The sequence below is a fragment of the Papio anubis genome, chromosome 1, assembly GCF_008728515.1.
Source record: "Papio anubis isolate 15944 chromosome 1, Panubis1.0, whole genome shotgun sequence".
Classification (NCBI taxonomy): Eukaryota; Metazoa; Chordata; class Mammalia; order Primates; family Cercopithecidae; genus Papio; species Papio anubis.
Window position 1 is genome coordinate 10,646,052 of NC_044976.1, and position 16,279 is coordinate 10,662,330.

The following is a 16,279-nucleotide window of genomic DNA, read 5'->3' on the forward strand; positions in this document are numbered from 1 at the left end:
GCCAGTCACTGCCCCCGGGCCATGGGGCTTGCAGGTGACTCCTGGGGAGCTGTGCCAGGCAGATAACCTCTGGGACAGGACGAGGGGACGAGGAGGGCAGCTGGCAGGACGAGGGTCTACCTGAAAAATAAGCCAGGAAGCTGGGCTGCTGCACAGCCCCAGGCAGGTCTGGGGCCCCTGTGCTGGTGAATCTCATCTTGGCTTTTGACAGGGAACGGGGTAGCCTTAGGCCTCCACAGCCAGGGAAAAGGGGAAGGCCACGACCCCCACCAAGCACAAGGGTTCAGACTGCTGCTGTCAACCCTTAAGGGGTACTTTTTCTCTCAAAGCTCAGAATAGACAACTGTGCCAGAAAGCAGCATGGTAGGTGTCAGCCCAATGCCCATCCAGGGGGCTGGTGCCATGGACGGCTAAGCGGGCAGGCAGGGCAGTGGTATGTCCCTTCACTCACAAGTAGGTGGGGCCCAGCTGCCCACCTCTAGGAGGTAGAAGGGTACAGCACTTTGCCACATCTCTTCTACGATGCCACCAGTGCCTGGCACCCATGCGTGTTTTGCCTGTACTGCACAGGCTCCAAGTGTAAGTTCACTGGGAGTCCCAGGCTGGCTCTGGAGGCTGCCTTGGTTCGAGGGCTTAGCTGGCAACAACCACTCTCCTCGCCTTCTCAGGAGGTGCCACCCGCTGTGGTTCTCTGTGAGACGGAAGTGCTCCCCACCAAAAGAGCACAGACTCCTGGCTAGAGCAGGGAGTACTAGGTTCCCATGTGGGGCCAACTCAAGTCCAGCCAGAGCCTGGAAGCCTCACTCCAGTCTAGCTGCCATCGTCAGGTGGGGGAGTGGAGGCCAGGGGTGGGAGAGACATGAAGGAGAGTGGGATTCCCAGAGAAGTAGCATTGTGGAGGAGGAAGGTGGGACAGGAGTGGCTCCAGCGCAGGGCGTCAGGACACAGGGTCACGGAGCCTCTGTCTCTCTCTCATTCTGGGTGGGCCTGTTGAGAAGCTCAAGTGCGTCTTCCACCACCTGCCACAGGCAGTTGTCCAGTGGGAAGTCATTGTCCACCAGGTTGACCAGGAAGTAGTTGTCGTGGATGTACTGGATGATCGTGCGGGATGGAGACTCCTCCTCATACAGCTTGCCCCACTGCTCAATCCACAGGGCGAAGGCCTCGTCCTACACACACACCACACACCCCCCGCAACGCACACACGCACACACACAGACGCAAGATTAACAGGGCTCTCCAAGGGCTCTGCTCAGCAGGACATTTCCCGGAATAGAACAAGGCCCACTGCCAGTATCACTTCCCACCCCTGCCCAGAAGCAAACACCCTGCGTCAGCAGTGACACGGGTGAGTGAGTCAGAGCCGGGTATGCCCTGAAGGCTGGGTCCAGCAGGCCCAGGGTGTGGCCTTCAGCACACGCTTGGGACTTGGTCCCAATCCCTCCCCAGGGTTTTCCAGGTGGGCGGGGCAAGCTTGCTCCCGGCTCCTTTACCTTCCAGAACATGAAGCTGATGGGATCCACTACGGTGGGCTGGATGATCTCTCGCCCAGGGAAGATACCCCAAGTGACGGCATTCGGCTGCAGTTCGGGAGCATTGGTGATGTTTTCACCCTAGGGGGTGTGGTGTGGGGGTAAGACCTGGGCCAAGGACAACTGGAGTCCCAGTGCCTGGACAGCCTTGACTCACTGGGGCCATGCGGGCTTAATACCCTCTGCCTGCGCCTCCACTCCTGGCCTCCACTCTCCCTGCACCTCCAATCCCCTCTCCCTGTGCCTCCACTCCTGGCCTCCTCCACCTGCATCTATGAATGACATCTCTCTCCACACAAGCCCAAACCTAGAGGCGTCCTGGCCACTTCCCCCTCCTCCCTGAGCATCCCCTGCTCACTCTCTGATCCGTTCCCTCTTGTCTAGCCCACCTCCAGGACTGTGTTTGGCTTGGGTCACTCCAGGGGTCTCTTTGCTGGCCTCACCGGCTCTAGCCTTCCCCAGTCCCTATCATCTGTATGACGATCCACCGTTATTTGACTCAAATAAAGCAGGAACCAAGCTACTCCATTGCTGGAGAAAGGCTCCCCTTGCATTTAGGGAAAACTCAAATTCCAGCAGGACAACCATGCCCTCTGCGGGCCTGGCCCCTGCTTAACACTCCCACCTCCTCCTGCTTGTGTTCCTGGTTTCCCCAGATGGTGCGGCTCACTGCCTCTGCCTGTCCTCTGTCCTGTCCCAGGAATACCCTTCTCTCCTGTTGGCCAACTCCTCTTTGTCCTTGGTGATTCCCACACCACCCCTCTGAGAAGCCTTCCCTGGCCTCCCAGGTGAGACATCCCTCCTCTGGATCCGACAGCATCCTCTCCTGAACTTGATTTTCCCACTTACACTGGCTGGTGGTCACACATTGATCTGCCTCCCTCACTAGGCTGGGAGCTCCTTAAGAGCAGGGGCCCAGTTCTGCCTGTATCTCTCTGTCTTGCACAATGCCTAGCGCAGGTTAGGTGCTGGGTGTTTGCCAAACGAAGGGCCTGGTACTCTGGGAACCCCGGGGCCTGGCCTACCTTCACATTGACAAGGTGGTAATTAACCCGGAGCTCGTACTTCTTCAGCACTTGCAGAAGCGCTTCCGCTGTCTCACGGGAAGTGAAGAACTCTAAGTAGGCCTGTGGGAGAGACAGGTGCCTGTCACCAACCCCAGCCCTGCCAGACGCCCCTTCACCGACACCTAAGGTATCAGAACTAGTGGCGGCCATGTGGGCAGAATAATGAACTGTGGCGTTGGCACATCCATAAGCAAAGGGTGAGGGGAGCGGGGAGGTGAGTTTCTCAGTCTGGGCAGGTTCGAGGGCTATTGGCCACCCCTCTCCCAGTCAGTCAGGGAAGACTCCATGAAGAAGTCATTTCTGAACAGTGGCAACTGGTTTGACAAGCTGAGCCAGGAGAGAGAGGCCCCACACATTCCATCCTCCCTAGTCACTGCAAGGTGACAATGACATGCCATCTCCTCTAGGACCAGTGCCTATCAGGGATTAAGCTGGGTTTACTCAAACTCATTTGCTAGAATGCTCATAATACTGGAGGCTGGGCACAGTGATCCCCCCATGAGGAAAGTGGGTTCAGCGAAGTTGAACATGTTGGCTACTCTGAAAGTAAACAGAACTGGTCCTTAAACTCAGGTCTTTCTGCTCCAGGGCCCGTGGGCCTGGTTCAGAACATAATGTTAACTCCAGCAGCCCTGGGAGAAAGATGTCAACTCAGGATAGTAACAGCTGCTGCCTTTCAGGGAGTACTTCCTGCTCTTCCCATGTGCCAAGCACATTACATGCTTTGTTAGGTTTCATGCCCAGAACACAAGCTACATCCCATTTTACAGATGAGAAAACCAGGCTCAGAGAGGTCAACTGACCTGCCTCCATAGGTCTGATTTCTACTTTTTTTTTTTGAGATGGAGTCTCGCTTGGTTGCCCAGGCTGGAGTGCAGTGGCATGATCTCAGCTCACTGCAACCTCTGCCTCCCAGGTTCAAGCGATTCTCCTGCCTCAGCCTCCCGAGTAGCTGCAACTACAGGCACCCGCCACCACACCCAGCTAATTTTTGTATTTTTAGTAGAGACAGGGGTTCACCATGTTGGTCAGGCTGGTCTCAAACTCCTGACCTTGTGATCTGCCCACCTCGGCCTCCCAAAGTGCTGGGATCACAGGCATGAGCCACCAAGCCCAGCTGATCTTTTTTTTTTTTTAAGACAGGGTCTCACTTTGTGGGCCAGGCTGGAGTTCAGTGGCACAAATATGGCTTACTGGAGCCTCAACCTCTTGGGCTCAAGCGATCCTCTCACCCCAGCCCCCCAAGTACCTGGGACTACAGGTGTGCACCACCATGCCTGGGTCATTTTTGTATTTTTTGTAGAGAAGGGGTTTCACCATGTTGCCCAGGCTGGTCTCGAACTCCTGGGCTCAAGTGATCCACCCGCCTCAGCCTCCCAAAGTGCTGGCCGGGCTCCGTGCCCAGCCAGGTCTGTCTGACTTAAAGCATGAGCTCCCATCTGCTCTGATCCATGCTCACTCAAAATTAAGAGCCCAGGAGAGGCAGGTTGCTCTGCCCTAAGCTCTGGGGAACCCGTGGGTGGCTGTCAAGAGAGGGGGGCACCCTGTGCCTCCCTACCACACCTTCTGGAAGACATAGCCCCCGCTGGGGCCCCAGCCCACGACGGGGTCGGAGGACGGCTTCCCGTTGATGTTGGGCTGTGAGTTGATGGTGAGGATGCCCTGGCGGTTCACCCGCAGCAGCTCCTCCTTCAGCAGGCTGGTCTCGGCTGCCAGGGGCTCATCGTTCCAGGGCAAGCAAGTCACCTGGGAGAGATGGTGAGCTGCCTGGGGCGACCATCAGGTTTGGCACCCCAAGTCCCTCTCACGGCCCACAACAAAGACCCAGCCTGTCTTTGCCTCCCTAAGCCCTTCCAGGTGGAGGCTTCCCAACTCACCCTTCTCCCTTTGCCAAGGTGCCATGTCCACAGCATGGAGAGGAGGGCACAGGGTGGGGAAGTCACAGCCCCGCAGCCTGGCCTGCAGCTGGGGTCAGGCCATGGGCAGGGGATGAACCAGGGACCCCAGCCCAGCGTGACTCACTTTGTGACCATTCCGGTTTGGCTCTCCCGAGAGGTAGAGAACAAAGACTTCAAAGACACTTTCTTCACTGGTCAGCTCCTCCCCCCACATCTTCAGCAGCAACTCCCTGGGGGACTTGCTCTTCAGGTAGAAGAGGTAGTAGTCCTTCAGCTCCCCAAAGGCAGGGGAAGAGGAATTGCCCCTGGCAGAGGGGTGCCCAGAGGTCAGGGCACACTCCTGACAGAGGGCAGTGCCACCACAGGCCCAGGAGGCCATTCCTATAAATCCTGTCCTGACTCCTCCCAGGTCAACCACAAGCATGCAAACAACTTCTGCCCTCCTCCTCCCAAGAACAAAGATGTATTTGCAAGGAAGGTCTGCAGGCCCTCACCAGCGGCCGTTGGGGAACTCGTCCCACTCCTGGGTACGGTAGATGTAACTCTTTGGTCTGGAGGCCCAGAAGATGGGACGTACATCTTCTTCTCGGCGCTTGGGGTGGGCGCTGAGAGCCCAGGGCAGGGGACGCCTGGGTGAGGATGGGGACAGAGAACTGAGACGAGGGACTGGCTACAGGGGGCCGGAAGCAGGGGAGCACCACTGAGGCTGGGTTCTTCCATCTGATGCCCTCTGAGACTGGAGCCCTCAGTGTGCCCAGCTAGCCATGACACAGACATATGTCTGTACCACCGTGAGGAGCCAGCGCTGCAGCCGGGACTGCTCTTGGACCCTCCTCTGGGGATCTCTGGGCCACTGCCCTCACCTGGGGTCCTCAGTCCACATCCCCAGGCGCTTCAGCACCTCTGTGGTAGCCATCTCGCGGTTGAGGGTGTAGAAGTGGAGGCCTGGCACCAAGCCACTGGCCAGAAGCTCGTGGCACAGGCTCACAGCCAGCTCGATGCCATAGTTGCGGATGGCAGCATCATTGTCTTTGATTGGCTCAATCACGTCCTTGATCTCCTGTGGCACCTCTAGCTTGGACAGCTTCACAAGCTGCCGAAGGGAGTGGTAGCCCTGTCCAAAACACGAGGGGCTGTGGCAGCCGTCGGCCAGCCCGTCTCCCACCCGCTTCCGTCCTCTGCACCAACCGCAGTGTCAGGCAGAGGGAGCCAGGAAAATCTGGTCATATGCCAGGAGCACACCTGAGCTTGACCTGCTGTTTTCTGCCCTTTTTTTCTGTTTTTAGAGATGGGTCTCGCTGTTCTCAAATGCCAGGGTTCAAGCCATCCTCCTGCCTCAGCTTCTCAAGTGGCTGGGACTACAGGCACGTGCCACTATGCCCAGCCTTTCCACTTTTTACAGAGTAGAGCAGCTGCCCTAAGCATTCTACCCTTGGGTTGAGCCAGCCTTTTAGCACTAGATGCGTCTATTGATAACATGGTGTCATCTCACCCAGTTGTCCGCATGCTGCACTGATCATCAGAACCGCCTGCCAAGCTCAAGAGGCAAAACACAAACTCCCAGGGCCTCCCTCAGATTTACTGAGTCAGAACTTCCAGGGGTGGGGCCTGGAGATCCATTTTTTGGAAAAGCTTATCAAGTGGTTCTGATGATCGCCACATTTGGGAAACACTGGCTTAACCAGGATTTGTAAAGAGAATGAGAATCCCTTTTGGTGATGCCTGTTGGCCAAAGTGCAACAAACCCCTCAATAGACAGTGTTGCTGGGTTTTGGGGGGAAAATTAGAGGTAACCAAAATGGGGTGGCCAAGCAACGCTGTGCAAGTTCTGGACCTGAGAGGGAATCTGGGAAGAACCCAGCGAACTCAGCACTCCACCCAGAGCCCCCAGCCTATGCGAGGACGATGCGGTGGGAGTGGGGTGGAGGGAGCTTATGGGCCCTGCTGGGCCCCTCACCTGGATGGGAAAGATCCCGGGGACGATGGGGCAAGTGATACCCATGTCGGTGCATGCCTTCACAAAGCGGAAGAATGTGTCAGCCTCAAAGAAAAGCTGTGTGATGATGAAATCGGCTCCCGCGGACACCTTCTCCTTCAAGTGCTTCAGGTCAGCCTCTAGGCTCCCTGCTTCGGGGTGGCCTTTGGGGTAACCTGCCAATAGGGATGACAGTCGGGAGAGGCTGGCCTCCACCTGTTCAAGGTGAGGGATGAAGAGACCACAGGGACTGGGCACAGAGAGCCCTCTGCTTTGGAGGCTCCGATCTTGCACCTGCCAACAGCACAGCATGGCCTGAACTAAAACGGTAAATGGCTGGGCTCATGACTGATATGCTTCCGACCCTGGAGATGACTCTCAGGGGAGGTGGCTCAGAGCCCCCTTCCAAGAATCGAGGTGGATTGCTCCAAACTCCCACACTGTCCTGCCTCGAGCAGCCAAGCAAATCTGGCCTGCACTTGGTGGCCATGGGTAAGAGAAAATGCTACAGTTAGCAGAGCATCTGGGGTTGACTTTTCTTTAGGCACTAGATTAAACATTGTTAAAAAGAAAAGCTTGACTTTTCTTTAGGCACTGGATTAAACATTGTTTTTAATGTAACATTGAAATTACTCAGGGGTCCGAGACAGTGAAAAGCTAGAAACCAAGTTACACAAGAAAGAACGGAAGAAAGTGATGTTTTGTTCAAAGAAAAGAACGGATGGCAGGGTGTGGTGGCTCATGCCTGTAATCCCAGCACTTTGGGAGGCCAAGGCAGGAGGATGACCTGAGGTCAGGAGTTCGAGACCAGCCTGGCCAACACGGTGAAACCCTGTCTCTACTAAAAACACAAAAATTAGCCACGTGTGGTGGTACATGCCCATAATCCAGCTACTCAGGAGGCTGAGACAGGAAAATTGCTTGAATCTGCAAGGCAGAGGCTGCAGTGAGCTGAGATCATACCATTGCGCTCTAGCCTGGGCAACAAGAGCAAAACTCTGTCTCAAAAAAAAAAAAAAAAAAGAAGAAGAAGAAAGAAAAGAGTGAGGAGAATAAAGAAACTCCTTTCAAATGTCCAAAGGTCTGTCCTGGGGAAAAAGGATCCACCGTAGGTGAGTTCTTTTGTTTTGTTTTGTTTCAGAGACAGGGTCTTGCTCTGTCACCCAGGCTAGAGTGCAGTCGTGCAGTCATGGCTCACTGCAGCCTCGACCTCCTGGGCACAAGTGATCCTCCCACTTCAGTCTCCTGAGTAGCTGGGACTACAGATGCATGCCACCACATCTGGCTAATTAAAAAAAATTTTTTTTAATTATTTATTTTTTAGAGATGGGGTCTTGCTATCTTGCCCAGGTTTGTCTGGAACTTCTGGGCTCAAGCAATCCTCCCACCTTGGCCTCCCAAAGTGCTGAGATTACAGGCATGAGCCACTGTACCCAGCTCTCTAGTCAAGTTCTTTATTAGTCATATTCTGTGTTGTTTCTAATCGCAAAACCAGCATCCGGTTCAGAGAGCTGCCTAGAGTACAACAGGCCACCCACAAAACAATGAGCTCCCGGAGCCTGAAAACACAGGGGCAGTGGATGCCCAAGACAGGATTCCGGAATTGCTTGGGAAGGTGAGACCAGGTGTCCCATAGGCTCCTTACTGGCTCTGTGAACTCTCTGACCCCTTCCCTAAATGACTAAACTTACTAGCAGCCTTGCTTGGTCAGGCAAGTAGGACGACCACAGGCCTTCATGTAACGACACGGAGTGCTGGTTTCGTCAGCCCAAGCCCAGGGCAGGACCCTGAGACAGGTGGAAAGTCAAGCTGCTCTGCTCTGATAAGGCAGTTCCGTTCTTAAGAAACCCAGAGTCATCAGAAATGAATATAAAAACTATGGTTTCAAGGGGTAAGGGAGTGGGGGATAAAGCACTGGGGCTTCACACTTTCAATAAGAAAGCTGTTTTCCCAGTAGGAATTTCAGAAACAGCAAGGCTTTTAACAGCTGAAACGATAGCTAAAATACCCAATATTACCGAACAAATCTAGCATTTGATTACATATAGATTTTGCTATTTACTCTATTTTTCTATCATGAACAGCTGAGTGCTTTCTGTTTAAATTTTTTGTGTATTTTTTGTAGAGACAGACTCTCACTATGTTGCCCAGGCTGGTCTTGATCTCCTGCCTCAGTCTCCCAAAGCTCTGGGAGTACAGGCATGAGCTACCATGCCCAACAGGCTGGTGTTTTCTAATTCACTGATCTTCATTACCCACTTGATCAGCAAAGTAAGAAACCATTCAGCAACTGTGAGCTCACAGCTTTGCTAGTTTCCAATCATGATCACGTAACGCCCATCACTGGTGCACACTCCCCCATTAACTGACTATATTGTGGCTGATACAAGCCATGACAATTTAACAGTTGGAAATGCCTGTTCTCTGACTCCTAATCAGTGCTTCCCAGACTTAACACCTAAACACCCCTGTTGACAGAACAGACATATCCATGGGGGGTTAGGGACAAGGCCAAAGTCACCCACAACAAGTAATTTTCTTGAAGCCACATGCTTTTTTTTGTTTGTTTTGAGACAGTGTCTTGCTCTGTTGCCCAGGCTACAGTGCATTGGCGTGATCTCGGCTCACTGCAAGCTCCGCCTCCCAGGATCAAGCGATTCTCCTGCCTCAGCCTACCGAGTAGCTGGGACTACAAGCACACGCCACCATGCCTGGCTAATTTTTGTATTTTTAGCAGAGACGGGGTTTCACTATGTTGGACAGGATGGTCTCGAACTCCTGACCTCATGATCTGCCCACCTTGGCCTCCCAGAGTGCTAGGATTATAGGCTTGAGTCACTGCACCCCGCCTTTTTTTTTTTTAGTTCATATCACTTTAGATGCCGCTCCATAATGTAGCCATGTTTAATATAAAAATGGTAGGATTTCTCCCAAAATATTGGCAACAAACTATCATCCCAGAAAATGTGCCAATCCCGGGAATTCCTGTCCCTGGCGCACACTGCCTCGCCATACCTGAGCCCTGTCTGAGATGCCGAGGGCTCAATCCCAGCCTTTAGCTTCAAGGGTGGAAGGGAAGTCCAACCCACCCATTTCTGTTGGGTAAACCTGGTCTTGTGGCTGTGGCCAATGGTGATTCTCTCTCCTGGGAATTTGGAACGGAGGCCCATCCATTAGCCTGGGGAACTGGCTGGAGCTGACACTCAGGAGCAGGCCAGGTGTGTGGAAAAGCATGGGCATCAGGTCTCCCAGACGAAGCACAGATGTGCAGTGGGAAGTGGAGACGGGGGACCCTGTGGCGCCAGAGGGAATGAGGGAGGTCCTTGCATTTTGACCTCTTCCAGTGCCTCGTGAGATCTGAGGCCATCGCCTGACCTTGGGTTCCCTGCCCTCTGGAATCCTGTTAGTAAATTTCCCTCTTTTGTGGGGTGTTTTGTTTTGTTTTCTTTGAGATGTAGTCTCGCTCTGTCACTGAGGCTGGAGTGCAGTGGCACAATCTCGGCTTATTGCAGCCTCCGCCTTCTGGGTCCAAGGGATTCTCCTGGCTCAGCCTCCTGAGTAGCTGGGACTACAGGCGTGCACCACCATACCCGGCTAATTTTTGTATTTTTAGTAGATGGGGTTTCGCCATGTTGGCCAGGCTGGTCTCGAACTCCTGACCTCAGGTGATCTGCCTGCCTCGGCCTCCCAAAGTGCTGGGATTACAGGCGTGAGACACTGCGCCCGGCCCCCTCTTTTGTTTTAAAGAAAAGAATAGGGCCTAGAAGCGGGCTAAGGGCACAGCCAGGCAGAGGAACAAAAAGCTAAGGGTCGATGGTGGCAGGCCCAGGAGGGGAGTAGGTGATATAAAAGGAGCAAGGACATGGTAACATGTCCCTCATCCAGCATGGACCCATAGGTGCATCTGATCACTGTGTCCTACACCGAACACCAACAGGCTATCTGAGCCTCCCTAGCTCCATCCCCGCCACCAGGATGATCCAGTCACTCACCTGCCACACAGAGGTCAAAGTAGTCACCAAACTCACTTCGGATGTGCTTCACCAGGTCCACTGCGTAGTTGAAGCCTCCCTCCTCCTCTTCCCACTGGTCACCTATGGGGTCTGCAGGGTTGGTGGAGGTCATAGTCACTGGGTCTCACCCAACCTCCAGAGAGCCTTTCTGTTCCCTCTACCTAGCCCTGACACCTAGGACTGCGAGTCCCTGAAAGGCAGAAACTTCGTATTATTTAAGTTTGGTTCTTCTCTTTCTAGCCCTTGGTAAGACAGTGAGAGGGAAGAAAGCAGTCCACCCATTCAGTATTCACTGCGTGCTGACCCTGTGCTGGCAGTGGAGAATAGGAGACCACTGCCACTCCTCACTGTGCCTGGAGGATTGGAGAGCCCTTCCCTACTTCTACCTGGGCATGCCTGCCACCCTCTCCCATCCCACGGCCTTAGGGCTCCTGCCTCCTGGAAGAATATTCTACTCAAGTGAAGGGGTCTTGTGGTGGGGAGCAGGAGGCCACAGGACCCCACCCCTCAGGCTCCCTCTTCCCACTCTTGGGTGGCCTGACGACAGCAGGCACCAGAGGCCTAACCGGCTATTCTCACTCCTGGATACTCTGTGATTGGGCCAAGTGCTGGGTGCAGCCAGCAACTGATGCAGTGGTATAGGCAGGGCAGAGGGTTATCAGGCTGCGACTGCATTCCCGACGGAACTCCTACGTCGAGGTCAAGAGTTGGAAGAGGTGGCTGCCTGTGTGTGGTGCCCAGGGTGACTCACTGCCCACAATGCCTGCTGACACTACTGGCGGGGATGGGATCCTGTGGATCCTCAGCGTGGGGCCCAGGGAGCAGTAAAGGACCGTTTCAGGAACCAAGTTCAGGCTACAAGTGGCCTCTGGGAAAGCCAGAACCCAGAGTGTAGGAGTGCTGGCTCCACACCTCCCCGCAGCGCCATGATGTTCTTCAGGCCCAGCTGCTTGGCTTTGTGCAGATGGCCGGTGATCTCCTCCAGGCGCTGACAGCAGCAGGTCATGTGCAGGATGGTCTCCAGGCCACAATAGTTCACGGCGGTGCTGGCGATCATCATGGAGGAGGTCTCCTTGTCTGAGCCAGGGTCACCTGCTGGGTGCCAGGTCACATCTATGAAGAGGGGGCCGCCTGCCGCCATCCGGTCAAACCTGTAGGGGGTTTGTTTCTGAAGAGAGGTTCCAGGGGAAATACCATCCCTCACTGCCTTCCCATGGGGCCCGGGAGTTAGAGAAGCATAAATGAAGGTTGGAGACAGACCAATCGGTGTTCATATCCTGGCTTTGCTACTTATAGCTGTATGATCTTGGGTACATTACTTAACCTCTGTGAGTTCTGTTTCCTTGTTTATCAGACGCAGCAGATAATAGTACCCACTTCATAATAACACTAGGAGGCTGGGTGCAGTGGCTCACGCCTGTAATCCCAGCACTTTGGGAGGCTGAGGCGGGCGGATCATTTGAGGTCAGGAGTTCAAGACCAGCCTGGCCAACATGGTGAAACCCCGTCTCTACTAAAAATACAAAAATTAGCTGGGTGTGGTGGTGGGTGCCTGTAATCCCAGCTACTTGGGAGGCAGAGGCAGGAGAATTGCATGAGCCAGGAGGCGGAGCTTGCAGTGAGCTGAGATCACACCACTGCACTCGGGCCTGGGCTACAGAGTGAGACTCCATCTCAAAAAAAATAAATAAAGCAACAACAAACAACAAAAAACCATAACAACACTAGGAGAATATGACGGCAGCTGGTTCCACAGCACTTAGAACAGTGCCTGGTGTACAAACCGAATATTCAGTATATATGAGGTGCCATCATGATCACTATTACAGAGGTAAGACACAATAACAGTGCCACCATTTTGTGAGAGCAGCACTTCAGACTTTTCACAGCGTTTGCCCATTTATTATCTCGGGTGAGGTAAGACATCATAGTTGAGAGTTAAGGGAATCCTAACTGTGGCAAGCACAGCCTCGCCGTAGAAACAGTTAGAAAGAGGGTCAGCAGACTCACGTTTCTTTCATGCCACCCCCCAAGCCCTGTGCAGCAGCTTACAGTTGTGCAGACCAAGGCCAAGTTCCAAAACGAGACTCAAAAGCCTGGATGTGCACGAGTACTTGTGTTACAAGCTATCGGCGGTGTATTTAAACATCCTTGTGCGTTTAAACTTCAAAAACTTGGGAGTGACACGTGAGAAGCGCAAACAGTAAAAGCCATAAACTTTAAAAAAAAAGACAACTGCAATTCATGAAGTGCTAATGTAATTCAGTTGGCATTTCTAGATTTCAGGAAGCATAATCCAAATTTCTAACTTGCTGAAAACATTCTCACTGCTTTGTGACTTCCTAAACTGCACTCGTGATCCAGCCCCCAAGTTCCACCAAAGAATATACTGTGAGAATCAACATTTTTAACCCCTTGAAGAGTGTGTCTAAAATACCCTTGACACTGTGGAGGGACTTTTACAGGCAAGAGAAGTGGCAGATCAGATGACCCACTCTGCCTTCTCCTTCCTGCCTGCTCTGGCTGCTTTTTTCTGCCGGGTTAAAGGGCAGCCCAGCCTCAGGGCTGACAGTTGGCTCCCCAGGAACCAGCACTCCCCACCCCCACCTTAACCTTGCATCAATTTACCTTGAGATGAGATTGACAGCTCCCTCAGCAGTTCGAGGAGGGAAGAATTCCAAAGAGAACCACTTGTCACCAGATTCCATTCGCCGCCTCATCTTGTCCCGGAGTCTCTCATGCCGCTCGGGGTCCAGGCCCGGGGTGGAACATCTCGAACTGTCTTTGGAGCTCTCGCTGCTACTGCTGGCACTGCCCTCCAAACAGGGGTTGAGGCTGCCATTTCCTCTGGCTTCGTTCACCATGGCCAGGTTCCTGCTGCACGGGGTGGGGCAGGGAGCATCAGGGGGCAGGCAGCCACACCCCCGGCACATCGAGACACCTGAGTGGCAGGTTCAAGCCGGAGGTGCTGTATTTCCACACAGGAAGAAGGCCAAAAAAGGTGACACTGCCCCCTCCCAGTGGCTCCATGCTACTCAGCTATGGCTGTCGGGGCCGCCTCACTCAAAGCCTAGCCCTCCGCTGCTGCCAGGTTCCTTGCATGCAAGGCAGCCCCCACCCGGCACTACAACGTGCTCCTCGGTGACAGCTACCTGATGGAAGGTGGCACAGAGAACCTCACACTGCCAGCCTGCGAGGCCCATATTCCTAGTGAGGGGCAGTAGTGCCCAGCTGGGAGGACCCTGGCTTTTCGATGGTCCATCTCTGTCAGCTAGGCCCAGAGTGCGTGGGGAGGGAACAGAGGCACCTTCCCCAGCGGGTGGGTGTGTTCAACTGGGCGGAGCTGCGACAAAGGAAGAGGCCTGAGCTCCAGCCAGCACAAGGGGGCGGGGGCAAGACTTCCAGGCGAGGAGGAAGGGCTGAGACTCTAGTAAGGGGAGGCGGATGGAAGGAGGGGGACTCGGGCAGAGATTGCAGGGGTTGGTGGAGATGAGGAACAGCTCACTCTGGCTGGCTCTGCCTGGAACATCTGTTACTTGAAACAGTGTGTGCGCAGGATGGAAGGGGTGAGGGTTTGACTATGCAGCCAGCTTTGTCCTGAGTTCATGCTACTCCAAAAAGACCGTGTCGTGGGTTAGAACTGGAAGCTGGCCATATTCCAAAAATAGCCAGACCCAAGTTCAGTAAGGGCACGAATTTCTCAGAACAAAAGCTGCCCCATCTGTGCTTGCCTTGCAGGCTGGTCTTCTTACACACCACAGAATTCAATTAAAATCATCACAGTGACCCAGCTACTGGGAAGGCTGAGGCAGAAGGATCACCTGAGTCCAGGAGTTCAAGGCCAGACTGGGCAACATAGTGAGACTCCATCTCTTAAAAAAACAAAAAACACACCTGTAATCCCAGCACTTTGGGAGGCCGAGGCGGGTGGATCACCTAAGGCCAGGAGTTTGAGACCAGCCTGACCAACATGGTGAAACCCCAACTCTACTAAAAATATAAAAATTAGCATGGCTTGGTGGTGGGCACCTGTAATCCCAGCTACTCAGGAGGATGAGGCAGGAGAATCGCTTGAACCTGGAAGGCAGGGATTGCAGTGAACCGAGATTGCACCACTGCACTCCAGCCTGGGGCACAAGAGCGAAACTCTGTCTCAAAAAAAAAAAAAAAAAAAAAAAACAGAAACAAGTAATCAGAGCCACCAGGGCACAGTCAGGCCAACAGAGGGCATAGTGCCATCTGGCAGTCTGGTGAAGAAAATAAGACAAACACTTAAAAAAACAAAACACTTGCACAGCAATGGGCAAACACACAGTAGTGAATCAGTGTGTGGTAACATGGCACAACAGAGGAAAGACCAGGTCAGGTTCATTTCTTTCAGACTGTCCACCACTAACCCCGTGTACCTAACCATTTGGGGTCTTAGACTCTTTTGACAATCTGATTAAATGCATTGCTTCTCGCCCCTGAAATACACGCACAGGAGCACAGACTACGCATGGATGCATCCAAAGACAAGGAGTTGATTCCAGACTAAGAACCCTGGGCCAAAGCTTTCTCCCCCTAGGGCTACTCTCTTTCATTCAGACCTCAAACTCCAGATTCTCAGTGGGGATGGCGGTGGGGAGTGAGGAATGGGGGATGGGGGTGGGGTGGGGAGAGGGGTAACAGCAAGAGTAGCCAGTTGGCCTTTCTCCAGCATTTAAGGGAACACCTTGTTAATTGCCTGCTGGAACAGAACCTAGAGTGGGAGGAGGCTGAACCACCTGCAAACCCTTTGATTTTCAAAGACTTATTGCATTCCTAGTATATGCCAGGCACGTGCCATATTTGTAAGCCAACACCCACGATTTATCCGTTACCAGCTGGATTCCCATAGCACCCTGGGTTGTAACTGGGTTAAAGGCCTGTCTCTTTTCTCTTTTCCCAGTTCCCTGAGACCAGGACCAGTGTCCTGCCTGGAGTATCCCCAGAGTTTGGCACACGGTGATAGCCAGCATTCACTGAGCGCCAAAGGGCCAGGCGCTGCCATTCTCTTAAAATAAGCTCTGTCATTTACTGAGCACCTAGTCTGAGCCAAGCACTGGGACACTAAGCCCACGACTCCCAGAAAGGTCCCGGTGGACCCCCGTGCGCAGCGGGACGCAGCGGTCGCCAGGGACCGCAGTGCCCCGGGCCCAGCGCTCTTCTCCAGGTGCTCGCCGTGGAGGGTTTAAAAGGCAGGAGCCGGAAGCCGTCTCGGCGCCCAGATGGCCGAGAATCGAGTCACCAGGTCACTGGGTCACCGATGGGGGCGAGGACACGGGCCTGGGCCGGTCAGGGGGGCGGGATCGTCACCTCTGGCTCAGGGGCCCCTCATTCCCGGGGCCCCCTCCGTCCAGGCAGGGGGCGAAAGTGAGTCTTCGCCTGAGGGTTGACGGTCGCTGGAGGTGGTAGCCATTGGGAGTTACACTAATCCCGCGAAGGGTGCGCGGAGGGGGGCGGCAGCCCTTCCCAAGAAGAGAGGCAGGCCGGCCTCCAGCGCCCCCCGCCCACGAGCACGTCCTTGCCCCCGGGATGTTGTTCGCCGGCTCCGGGATCTCCCTCCCGGCGACCCCGGCCTCGCCGACACTCACCCTTCAGTCCCGGGTGACTCAGAACGCTCGCCCGCCGGCCGCACCAGCGTGGCCTCTGTGGGGGCGGGGAACGCAATGAGGGGCGAGGCGCAAGTGTCAGGTTGCTGGAGAGGCGGGCCCGACAGGGCGGAAACCACCGGTGCGGGTGACCGGAAGCCCCGCCTCCAACATGGCCGCGC

General features: G+C 54.3%; 1 protein-coding gene across 4 annotated transcripts; it reads right to left on the reverse strand.

Annotated features, from left to right (window-relative positions):
- Positions 1-289: 289 nt before the first annotated feature.
- On the reverse strand, positions 290-16,266 carry MTHFR (methylenetetrahydrofolate reductase). Of its 4 annotated transcripts, none has more exons than XM_031664456.1 (12): positions 16,101-16,266; positions 13,114-13,359; positions 11,398-11,636; positions 10,465-10,575; positions 6,455-6,648; positions 5,361-5,611; positions 4,992-5,126; positions 4,622-4,802; positions 4,163-4,345; positions 2,558-2,659; positions 1,494-1,613; positions 290-1,169 (listed from the first exon to the last, which is right to left on the reverse strand). In XM_031664456.1, the coding sequence occupies exons 2-12, from the start codon at positions 13,347-13,349 to the stop codon at positions 951-953; spliced, it is 1,971 nt and encodes a 656-aa protein (XP_031520316.1). In that variant the 5' UTR covers positions 13,350-13,359; positions 16,101-16,266; the 3' UTR covers positions 290-950. The 4 variants fall into 4 exon arrangements, with proteins under 4 accessions (XP_031520316.1, XP_031520311.1, XP_031520317.1 ...); XM_031664451.1 differs by having other exon boundaries at positions 13,114-13,362; positions 16,101-16,207; XM_031664457.1 differs by lacking the exon at positions 16,101-16,266 and adding an exon at positions 15,823-16,042 and having other exon boundaries at positions 13,114-13,362.
- Positions 16,267-16,279: the final 13 nt, after the last annotated feature.